Genomic DNA, 13,192 nt, shown 5'->3' on the forward strand with positions numbered 1-13,192 from the left:
AGACAATAAGCAGAAATATCAGTACCGTCATTGAATCCAGAAGAAATGCTCTGAATGGGGGGAAGGTCACTCACCACAATGCCGCTCATCGGAGCCATCACCACAGTTGTCACGTCCGTCACACACCTCAGCTCCATTGATGCAACCGAACGCAGCACAAGCAAACTGACCCAAACTACAAAGAGTCCTGGGGGCTTCAGTGGACAGGTCCACAAGTAAAGTACTGGTGGTCCCTACAATAAACATATAGATAAGTGACATAACAGTAGCTGGTCCATGGTGGAGGCCTTGTGAGGAGACAGAGCCACCAGTTACATCTTCTTCAGCATGTACGGCACCAGAACATACAGATCTAGATCATTCTTACAATATCTAGAAAGACTGAGGAGCATCTTATTAACCATGTATCAGACCTGAAGATTTATCGTGTCCTATAGCACAGTCACACATCAGCTCATTCCCTAGTGGTTCTCAGCCTGGACGGTCGCATCTTGGCACCATCCCGGTTCAGATCGGTTTATCCCCAGACAAGGGTTACGGTGTGGGACAGAACGACGGATAGGTGAGGGATATTGTTGTTTTTTATTTTTTGTTTATTGCGGGGGACGAGGTATTCGGTGGAATAGGAAATAGGTGAGTATACCTGTGTTTGTCATTTCTAAATAAAAAAGTAAAAGTATGTTTTATTTATTTCAAATAAAGGACTGTATACTGAATGTGTCCTTATTTACCGTGTAACTATAGGATTAGTAATTTTAGTAGTTCCATCAGCCAACGCCAGTGACCGGAAGTAAACTTTTTACCTCTGATCACAGCTGCGGGCTCACGTTGCATTTGACAGAGTGGGAACTGTGGCTGTCTGACTGGCGGTAGTGACTTTACCGCTGATTAGAAGCAGTAACAAGGAATTCCCGGTGAAGTGCATGCTCCAACAGTAGGTGTTCGGTACGGACGCCGAACTTTACTTTTCAGGTTCGCCCACTGTCACACACTGATCCAGGAAGGGTGGCCTTCCAAAGTACTTATGAATTAGATATTTTCCATGCTCCTATGGATTGGACACTTTCCCCCGATCCTGTGGAGTAGATGTTTCTCCTGGCCCTGTGGATTAGACTTTTATTCCCAATCCTGTATACTGGACATTTCCCCCTCCCCTATAGATTGGATATTTTACCCGCTCCTATGGATTGGATGTTTTCCCTGCTACTGTAGATTGCATACTTCCGCAACTCCTGCAGATTAAATGTTTCAAGCGTTCCTATGTATTGGACATTTCCCCTCACTCCTATGTATTGGACATTTCCCCCCACTCCTATGGATTGGACATTTCCCCCCGCTCCTATGGATTGGACATTTCCCCTCACTCCTATGTATTGGACATGCTATTAATCCTCACACACTTTCAGACTCCTTACACTCATCATTGTCCCCAATCTCCTCTTTTTCCTGTCCTGATCTGGCGGTACATCACTACAATGACACCCTTAGAAGCGCCCTTGACCAAGTAGCTCCCCTCACCCTCAGAACCTCAAACACAGAGTGAAACAGCCCTGGCTCACATCGCAAACCCGATTTCTCCAGCGATGCTCTAGGAGTGCTGAACGCTTATGGAGGAAAACTCACACACCAGAAGACTTCATACACTTCAAATTTATGTTAAGGACCTATAACTCTGCCCTTCACCTCACCAAACAGTCCTACTTCACCACCCTGATCTCCTCACTATCCAACAACCCCAAGAAAAGCACAAGCCCCTATCACAGACATTTGTGCTGATGACCTGGCCTCCCACTTTATAGAGAAAATAGATAACATCCGTCAGGAAATCCGCTCCCAGACACCAAGTTCAGTGACTCTCATCCCTCCCTGCATCTCCCCTGGCTCACTCTCCACATTCGATCCCATCACAGAAGAAGAAGTCTCCAGGCTCCTCTCCTCTTCTCATCCGACTACATGCACCACCGACCCCATTCCCTCACATCTCCTCCAGCCTTACCCGTTACCTCTCCACTCACTCCCTCCTAGACCCTTCACAGTCCGGTTTCCGCCCCCTACATTCAACAGAAACTGCACTCATCAAAGTGACCAATGACCTTCTGACAGCAAAATGTAACGGTGACCACTCTCTGCTCATTCTCCTCGACCTTTCTGCAGCCTTCGACACTGTTGACCACCCTCTCCTACTCTCTAGGCTCCAGTCACTAGGCATTAAGGACACTGGTCTCTCCTGGTTCTCCTCCTATCTTTCTGACCGCTCCTTCCGTGTTCTGTTCTCTGGCTCCACTTCATCTCCTCTTCCTCTCACTGTCGGGGTACCTCAGGGCTCAGTCCTTGGCTCCCTTCTCTTCTCTCTCTACACGGCCCCAATTGGACAGACCATAAGCAGATTTGGCTTTCAGTACCATCTTTATGCTGACGACACACAACTATACACGTCAGCCCCTGACCTTACCCCAGCTGTACTACAGAACGCCACTGACTGACTGTCCGCAGTCTCCAACATCATGTCCGCTCTCTATCTGAAACTCAACCTCTCCAAAACTGAACTTCTTCTGCTCCCACCATCTACTAACCTCCCTAACACCTGACATTTCCCTCTCCATGGGTGGCACCATAATAACACCCCGGCAGCAGGCACGCTGTCTGGGTGTTATGTTTGACTCCGATCTCTCCTTCACCTCCCATATACAATCTCTTGCCCGCTCATGCCGCTTACACCTAAAGAACATCTCTAGAATCCGCCCTTTTCTCACCATGGAGACAACAAAAACCCTCACTGTCGCCCTGATCCACTCCCGCCTGGACTACTGCAACGCTCTATTAATTGGCCTCCCCCTCACTCGACTTTCCCCTCTCCAGTCCATCCTTAATGCAGCAGCCAGGGTCGTCCATCTGGCTAATCGTTACTCGGACGCGTCCGCTCTTCGCCAGTCGTTACACTGGCTGCCCATTCATTACAGGATACAATTCAAAGTACTTGTTCTCACCCACAAAGCTCTCCACAGTGCGGCCCCCCTTACATCTCCTCCCTCATTTCTGTCTATCGGCCTAACCGATCACTGCGCTCTGCAAATGACTTTCGACTAACCTCTGCACTAATCCGTACCTCCCACTCCCGACTCCAAGACTTCTCCCGTGCTGCGCCAATCCTCTGGAATGCTCTACCCCAAGATATTAGGACCATCCACAATTTGCATAGTTTTAGGCGCTCGCTCAAAACACATTTGTTCAGAGCGACCTATCACGTTCACTAATCAGTTATTTTGTTTGTGTGTGTGTGGCCCATTCACTATCTCCATCTATTTTCCCCCGCTCCTATGGATTGGACATTTCCCCCCGCTCCTATGGATTGGACATTTCCCCTGCTACTATGGATTGGACATTTCCCCCCACTCCTATGGATTGGACATTTCCCCTGCTACTATGGATTGGACATTTCCCCCCACTCCTATGGATTGGACATTAACCCCCCGCTCCTATGGATTGGACATTAACCCCCCGCTCCTATGGATTGGACATTTCCCCTGCTCCTATGGATTGGACATTTCCCCCCGCTCCTATGGTTTGGACATTTCCCCCCGCTCCTATGGTTTGGACATTTCCCCCCACTCCTATGGATTGGACATTTTCCCCCCGCTCCTATGGATTGGACATTTCCCCCACTCCTATGGATTGGACATTTCCCTCCACTCCTATGGATTGGACATTTCCCCCCACTCCTATGGATTGGACATTTCCCCCCACTCCTATGGATTGGACATTTCCCCCCACTCCTATGGATTGGACATTTCCCCCCACTCCTATGGTTTGGACATTTCCCCCCACTCCTATGGATTGGACATTTCCCTCCACTCCTATGGATTGGACATTTCCCCCCACTCCTATGGATTGGACATTTCCCCCCACTCCTATGGATTGGACATTTCCCCCCACTCCTATGGTTTGGACATTTCCCCCCACTCCTATGGTTTGGACATTTCCCCTCACTCCTATGGATTGGACATTTCCCCCCACTCCTATGGATTGGACATTTCCCCCCACTCCTATGGATTGGACATTTCAACCCGCTCCTAGGACATTTCCCTCATTTTTATGAATTGGATGTTTCTCCTGCTTCTAAGGATTTCACATTTCCCCCTGCTAATAAAAATTGGATAACTAACCCACTCCTATGAATTGGACTTTTCCCCTGTTCTTATGGATTGGACACTTCTCCCGACACTCCTGTAGAATGGACACATTCCCCCGCTTGTATGTATTACATATTTCTCAGATCCTATGGATTGGACACTTCCTAAGGCTACGTTCACATTTGCGTTGTGCGATGACGCAACGCACAATGCAAACAAAAACGCAACAAAACGCACGCTAAAACGCTGCGTTTTGCGACGCATGCGTCCTTTTTTGCCGAAAAATTGACGCAAAAAAAATGCAACTTGCTGCGTCCTCTGCGCCCTACGCTTGCGGCAAAAAAAAACGCATGCGTCGCAAAACGCAGCACAACGCATGTCCATGCGCCCCCCCATGTTAAATATAGGGGCGCATGACGCATGCGTCGCCGCAGCGGCGCCCGGCGCTGCGTCGCACAACGCTAATGTGAACGTAGCCTAAGTCCCATGTATTTTGTAAGGTCTACCCAAAACATTCAGGCTTTGCACAGTTGTCATATAGTCTAGATCCTCTACAATAACCTAGAACATAACTATATACAAACCTTCATATGTATGTATGATATGATGTCCTTCACGATCCCCTGGTCTAATGTGCCCCTCCTCTGTGCTCCCTTCTGGTGGAACCTCAATGGGCTCCTTCCAAACAACCACTGTACCAGAACCAGGCTTCAAGCTAGAATGATGTCCATCCGGTACAACAAATACATCGGGTCTCAGATCTATGTCTTCTGGGCCCCTAGAAGCCGTTCTCAGTGTAGGGGTAAAGGTACTCTGGGACACCACTTCGGTAAATGGCAAGGGGGAGGTGGTTGGACCTAACAGGTCATATGGAGAGAACAATGTATGACTTGGGATCCTGGCTGGAGGTTCTTTTGTGTTTGGACCGTAGGTCCTACCCTGCATGTGTCCTGGAACACTCTCCACTGATGGACCAGTGTGGTCAGTCCGTCCTGTTAATGGAGGAGATGTAAAGCTCTCACCACCAGGTGATGTGGTGCGATGTAAAACATCTTCACCTGGTCCAGGAGTTTTCGTGAGAGAAGGCCTCATTCCAGTCACTAGTGGTATTATACCCCCCTGTGGGGAACTTTCATCTACATTGGAGACCAATGTCCATGTGTCCTTACCAGCAGATGGTGTGGCCAGCCCAGGAATGCCAGTCTGATATTCAACGGAGTGAAGGCCAGGACCTCCGGATGTACCCCATCTTGTGTATGTGACTGCAGCCATCAGTGGAGCACTGCTTGATGTATCTGTAGTCACTGTCGGTGGAGGAACAGTCCCGACAGGTCCTAATGAAATAGGCAACACCAGGGAAGGTGTTGGGCTCCTGGAGGCAGTCTCCACTGTCGGTTCAGTTCTTTCTGGGACTCTGACTCCAGACTTTCCACCGACAGGATTCTCTTCCAGAAGGTCGGGTGGAGGGGTAGCTGCTGTCATCTGATGCCCAGAGCTTGCACTGAATATACCTGGACTTCCAGTTGGCTGCGAGTGGTGATGAATTCCAGGTTCTCCGATATATCCCGGGAGTAGGGAGTCTGGTGGCTGCTGACTCCAGGGAGAAGAGGACAGGTCCCCAAGGGTAGTGGGTAATTCTGTGGAAGAAGTGGACATGAGAACATGGGGCGAGGATAAGGATAGCATTCCTTCCGGTAACCACAAAACCAGCAAGGTCCAGAGTCTACGGGAGAATCCCCAATGTGTCCCACACCTCTATAACATCACTATGGGGCAGGAAATAACATTCTGAATAAAGGGAGGCATTAGGGGTGCAGCGACATGAGCCACGCTGACTGAGGGGTGTCACAGAACACCTGGCCCACCATCAATCCTACTACTTCTATGTAGACATTGTATAGCGCTATCATTGTATCATTGTGTATGGAACTATGCTCTGGTCACAGTATGGCGGTATTATATAGACATTGTACAGTGTTATCACTAGATCACTATGTCTGGTCACTGTATGGAGGTATTATTATATGGACATTGTATAATGCTATCACTACATCACTGTCTGGTCACTGTATGGCGGTATTATATAGACATTGTATAATGTAATCACTGCATCACTATGTCTGGTCACTGTATGGCGGTATTATATAGACATTGTATAGTGTTATCACTAGATCACTATTTCTGGTCAGTCACTGTATGGCGGTATTATATAGACATTGTATAATGTTATCACTACATCACTGTCTGGTCACTGTATGGCGGTATTATTATATAGACATTGTATAATGTCATTACTGCATCACTATGCCTGGTGACTGTATGGCGGTATTATATAGACATTGTATAATGTTATCACTGAATCACTATGTCTGGTCACTGTATGGCGGTATTATTATATAGACATTGTATAATGTTATCACTAGATCACTAAGTCTGGTCACTGTATGGCGTATTATTATATTGACATTGTATAGTGTTATCACTAGATCACTATGTCTGGTCACTGTATGGCGGTATTATTATATAGACATTGTATAGTGTTATCACTAGATCACTATGTCTGGTCACTGTATGGCGGTATTATTATATAGACATTGTATAGTGTTATCACTAGATCACTATGTCTGGTCACTGTATGGCGGTATTATTATATAGACATTGTATAGTGTTATCACTAGATCACTATGTCTGGTCACTGTATGGCGGTATTATTATATAGATATTGTATAGTGTTATCACTAGATCACTATGTCTGGTCACTGTATGGCGGTATTATAATATAGACATTGTATAGTGTTATCACTTGATCACTATGTCTGGTCACTGTATGGCGGTATTATTATATAGACATTGTATAGTGTTATCACTAGATCACTATGTCTGGTCACTGTATGGCGGTATTATTATATAGACATTGTATAGTGTTATCACTAGATCACTATGTCTGGTCACTGTATGGCGGTATTATTATATAGACATTGTATAGTGTTATCACTAGATCACTAAGTCTGGTCACTCTATGGCAGTATTATTATATAGACATTGTACAGTGTTATCATTATGTCTGGTCACTGTATGGCGGTATTATTATATAGACATTGTATAGTGTTATCACTAGATCACTATGTCTGGTCACTGTATGGCGGTATTATTATATAGACATTGTATAGTGTTATCACTAGATCACTATGTCTGGTCACTGTATGGTGGTATTATTATATAGACATTGTATAGTGTTATCACTAGATCACTATGTCTGGTCACTGTATGGCGGTATTATTATATAGACATTGTATAGTGTTATCACTAGATCACTATGTCTGGTCACTGTATGGCGGTATTATTATATAGACATTGTGTAGTGTTATCACTAGATCACTATGTCTGGTCACTGTATGGCAGTATTATCATATAGACATCGTATAGTGTTATCACTAGATCACTATGTCTGGTCACTGTATGGCGGTATTATTATATAGACATTGTATAGTGTTATCACTAGATCACTATGTCTGGTCACTGTATGGCAGTATTATCATATGGACATTGTATAGTGTTATCACTAGATCACTATGTCTGGTCACTGTATGGCGGTATTATTATATAGACATTGTATAGTGTTATCACTAGATCACTATGTCTGGTCACTGTATGGCAGTATTATCATATGGACATCGTATAGTGTTATCACTAGATCACTATGTCTGGTCACTGTATGGCGGTATTATTATATAGACATTGTATAGTGTTATCACTAGATCACTATGTCTGGTCACTGTATGGCAGTATTATAATATAGACATTGTATAGTGTTATCACTTGATCACTATATCTGGTCACTGTATGGCGGTATTATTATATAGACATTGTATAGTGTTATCACTAGATCACTATGTCTGGTCACTGTATGGCGGTATTATTATATAGACATTGTATAGTGTTATCACTAGATCACTATGTCTGGTCACTGTATGGCGGTATTATTATATAGACATTGTATAGTGTTATCACTAGATCACTAAGTCTGGTCACTCTATGGCAGTATTATTATATAGACATTGTACAGTGTTATCATTATGTCTGGTCACTGTATGGCGGTATTATTATATAGACATTGTATAGTGTTATCACTAGATCACTATGTCTGGTCACTGTATGGCGGTATTATTATATAGACATTGTATAGTGTTATCACTAGATCACTATGTCTGGTCACTGTATGGTGGTATTATTATATAGACATTGTATAGTGTTATCACTAGATCACTATGTCTGGTCACTGTATGGCGGTATTATTATATAGACATTGTATAGTGTTATCACTAGATCACTATGTCTGGTCACTGTATGGCGGTATTATTATATAGACATTGTATAGTGTTATCACTAGATCACTATGTCTGGTCACTGTATGGTGGTATTATTATATAGACATTGTATAGTGTTATCACTAGATCACTATGTCTGGTCACTGTATGGTGGTATTATTATATAGACATTGTATAGTGTTATCACTAGATCACTATGTCTGGTCACTGTATGGCGGTATTATTATATAGACATTGTGTAGTGTTATCACTAGATCACTATTTCTGGTCACTGTATGGCAGTATTATCATATAGACATCGTATAGTGTTATCACTAGATCACTATGTCTGGTCACTGTATGGCAGTATTATTATATAGACATTGTATAGTGTTATCACTAGATCACTATGTCTGGTCACTGTATGGCAGTATTATCATATGGACATCGTATAGTGTTATCACTAGATCACTATGTCTGGTCACTGTATGGCGGTATTATTATATAGACATTGTATAGTGTTATCACTAGATCACTATGTCTGGTCACTGTATGGCAGTATTATCATATGGACATCGTATAGTGTTATCACTAGATCACTATGTCTGGTGACTGTATGGCGGTATTATTATATAGACATTGTATAGTGTTATCACTAGATCACTATGTCTGGTTACTGTATGGCAGTATTATCATATAGATATCGTATAGTGTTATCACTAGATCACTATGTCTGGTCACTGTATGGCAGTATTATCATATAGACATCGTATAGTGTTATCACTAGATCACTATGTCTGGTCACTGTATGGCGGTATTATTATATAGACATTGTGTAGTGTTATCACTAGATCACTATGTCTGGTCATTGTATGGCGGTATTATTATATAGACATTGTATAGTGTTATCACTAGATCACTATGTCTGGTCACTGTATGGCAGTATTATCATATGGACATCGTATAGTGTTATCACTAGATCACTATGTCTGGTCACTGTATGGCAGTATTATCATATAGACATTGTATAGTGTTATCACTAGATCACTATGTCTGGTCACTGTATGGCAGTATTATCATATAGACATCGTATAGTGTTATCACTAGATCACTATGTCGGGTCACTGTATGGCGGTATTATTATATAGACATTGTATAGTGTTATCACTAGATCACTATGTCTGGTCATTGTATGGCGGTATTATTATATAGACATTGTGTAGTGTTATCACTAGATCACTATGTCGGGTCACTGTATGGCGGTATTATTATATAGACAATGTGTAAAGTTTTTAGACTCTTTGCCATATCTGCTGTTATTGTTCATTGAACCTAGTTTTCCCTGTCGGCCATTTTGCTTTCTGTCCTGCTGCATCTACCTTGCCCTTAACCAGTAAGGAGGTTTCAGTTTCTATGTTTCCGCCCTGTTCCCTGCCACTTGCCCTTTTTTTAATTTTTTTATTTCAAGTATATTCATTGGTTTTAACATAAGAGGAAAAGGGGATAATAGGGCGGGAGGGGTAACATGGGGGGATGGGGGGTAAAGTGAGGGAACTTAACATTTAGGCCTCTTTCACACGTCAGTGGCTCCGGTACGTGTACTGACAGTTTTTTCACGTACCGGAGACACTGACACACGTAGACCCATTCAAATGAATGGGTCTATGCACACGTCTCCATTTTTTCACGGACCGTGTGTCCGTGTTGAAAACACGGAGACATGTCCGCTTTTCTCTGGCAGCACAGTCCGCAAAGCGTCCCGCACACGTGCACATGGAGAACAGTGTGCACTCTCCTCCGTGTGCACGTACCTCCGCAATAGAAACAGCGCTACAGTAAGCGCTGTCCCCCCTGCGTGTAATGCTGAAGGCGGCATTCATCTCTACTCCCCTGCAGGAGAGAAGAGATGAAAAATCAAGTTTTTTTTGTTTAAAATAAAGTTTGGGGGTCACCTCCCGCCTCCCATCCCCCGTGCACCCGCCCGCTTGCTGAGAAATACTCACCATATTCATCAATGTAATGAGCGGTACCACGTGACCGCTCACACAGGACAGGCTGCCGGCGCAGAGAGCAGACATCGCAGGAGCTGGGTGAGTATTTCTCAGCAAGCGGGCGGGCGCACGGGGGATGGGAGGCGGGAGGTGACCCCAAACTTTATTTTAAACAAAAAAAAAAACCTTGATTTTTCATTCCTTCTCTGCAGCGAACGCTGCTGGGGAGTTGGAATGAATGCCGCCTTCAGCACAAAAATCAGGGGACAGCACTTAACTGTAGCGCTGTCTCCTGCACGGTCCGTGTGGTCCTCAGTCGGCACACGTGAGCACACGGACACGGATCACTGCGGTACCGTTTTCTCCGGTACCGGAATTATCTGGACGTGTGAAACCGGCCTTAGAGAGCACAATAAGGATACATATGGACAACATTTTGAATAGAACATTAATCGCAATGAATCTAACTAACAGTATAATCCTAACGAGTCTAACACTTATAATTGGAGTGGGGAGTGTACCGCTCAGACCAACTACATAACAATGTCAGTTTGGATACTGAGGAAAGGCGAAATTTGAATTGAGGGTGCAGCTGTGGTTTTCGGAATGACGTGTTCCCATTTTTAGAGTATTTCATGAGACAGTTGTTATTTGTTGCAAAACGAAGTTCCATGGAGTTGTGTAGATACATCTTGTCCATAATGTCAGGGAGTCTTAGTAACTCTGGCTTCTCCCAGAAAAAGGCCAAGGAGTTTTTAACGACCAGGAGAAGCTGAATAATAACGTGTCTGATTGATGGGTCGATTTCTTCCATATCTATTGAGAGTAGGGCCATCTGTGGAGTTATCACGAGGTCTTTGTTGGCGAGTGTGTTTATCACCAGGAAGATCTGTTTCCATAGTGTTCTAACTTTTAGGCAGCTCCAGAATATAAGGAAAATATTTCCTAGGTAGCCACACTCTCTCCAGCAAAGCGGTGAATATTCTGAGTTAATATGAGAGGGTCTGGCGAGAGTGTAATACCATCTGACTAGAATTTTCTAATATGATTTGTGTAAGACCACCCGAACTGCCGCCTCACCACCACCCGAACTGCCGCCTCACCACCACCCAAACTGCCGCCTCACCACCACCCGAGCTGCCGCCTCACCAACCACCCGAGCTGCCGCCTCACCAGCACCCGAGCTGCCGCCTCACCACCACTGTTGTGAATTCTGTCGTCGGGCTCCCTCCTGTGGTCATGAATGGTACTTCAGCTGGTTCTGTCCATGGACTTCCTCTGGTGGTGTTTCTGAGTTTCCTTCCACAGGTGACGAGGTTAATTCGTTAGCTGCTGCTCTATTTAACTCCACTTAGATCTTTGCTCTATGCCACCTGTCAATGTTCCAGTATTGGTCTAGTTCACTCCTGGATTGTTCTTGTGACCTGTCTTCCCATCAGAAGCTAAGTTCCAGCTTGTACTTCTTTGGTTTGCTATTTTTCTGTCCAGCTTGCTATTTAATTTGTTGTCTTGCTTGCTGGAAGCTCTGGGACGCAGAGGGAGCGCCTCCGCACCGTGAGTCGGTGCGGAGGGTCTTTTTGCGCCCTCTGCGTGGTCTTTTTGTAGGTTTTTGTGCTGACCGCAAAGTAACCTTTCCTATCCTCGGTCTGTTCAGTAAGTCGGGCCTCACTTTGCTAAATCTATTTAATCTCTGTGTTTGTATTTTCATCTTTACTCACAGTCATTATATGTGGGGGGCTGCCTTTTCCTTTGGGGAATTTCTCTGAGGTAAGGTAGGCTTTATTTTCTATCTTCAGGGCTAGCTAGTTTCTTAGGCTGTGCCGAGTTGCATAGGGAGCGTTAGGCGCAATCCACGGCTATTTCTAGTGTGTTTGATAGGTTTAGGGATTGCGGTCAGCAGAGCTCCCACGTCCCAGAGCTCGTCCTTTATTATCAGTAACTATCAGGTCATTCCGTGTGCTCTTATCCACCAGGTCCATTATTGTCCTGACCACCAGGTCATAACACACCACCTTAGCTGCCGCCTCACCACCACCTGAGCTGCTGCCTCACCAACCACCCGAGCTGCCGCCTCACCACCACCGGAGCTGCCGCCTCACAACCACCCGAGCTGCCGCCTCACCAACCACCCGAGCTGCCGCCTCACCAACCACCCGAGCTGCCGCCTCACCACCACCCGAGCTGCCGCCTCACCACCACCCGAGCTGCCGCCTCACCACCACCCGAGCTGCCGCCTCACCACCACCCGAGCTGCCGCCTCACCACCACCCGAGCTGCCGCCTCACCAACACCAGAGCTGCCGCCTCACCACCACCCGAGCTGCCGCCTCACCACCACCCGAGCTGCCGCCTCACCAACCACCCGAGCTGCCGCCTCACCACCACCAGAGCTGCCGCCTCACCAACCACCCGAGCTGCCGCTTCACCACCAGAGCCGCTGCCTCGCCCCGACCTTCTGTGTTCCCCACTATCCCATAGAATGTAAGTCCGCAAGGACAGGGTCCTCTCCCCTCTTTACCAGTCTGTCATTGTAAATTTGTTTACTGTAAACGATATCTATAACCCTGTATGTAACCCCTTCTCATGTACAGCACCATGGAATTAACGGTGCTATATAAATAAAAATAATATATTGGAAGCGTATGTGTAGCCAATGGCCCGTTCCCATTGTTCAGCCTGCAGTGGATTGTTCAGCTGACGCCCATCGTGACACGTATACGTTTTTGGAGAAGATGCCGGGTTTATACATTTTGTGTGCTCCAGTG

At 45.5% G+C, this 13,192-nt stretch overlaps 1 protein-coding gene across 1 annotated transcript in view; it reads right to left on the minus strand.

The window, feature by feature from the left end:
• Positions 1–13,192, minus strand: part of LOC138642333 (SCO-spondin-like) — a 410,056-nt gene that overhangs the window by 209,805 nt on the left and 187,059 nt on the right. The window contains exons 48-49 of the mRNA XM_069730432.1: positions 5,300–5,767; positions 75–233 (exon numbers count right to left, since the gene is read on the minus strand). Of these exons, the coding sequence (XP_069586533.1) occupies positions 75–233; positions 5,300–5,767 (627 nt within the window). The remainder of the gene's footprint in view (positions 1–74; positions 234–5,299; positions 5,768–13,192) is intronic.

The sequence above is a fragment of the Ranitomeya imitator genome, chromosome 6 (assembly GCF_032444005.1).
Source record: "Ranitomeya imitator isolate aRanImi1 chromosome 6, aRanImi1.pri, whole genome shotgun sequence".
NCBI lineage: Eukaryota > Metazoa > Chordata > Amphibia > Anura > Dendrobatidae > Ranitomeya > Ranitomeya imitator.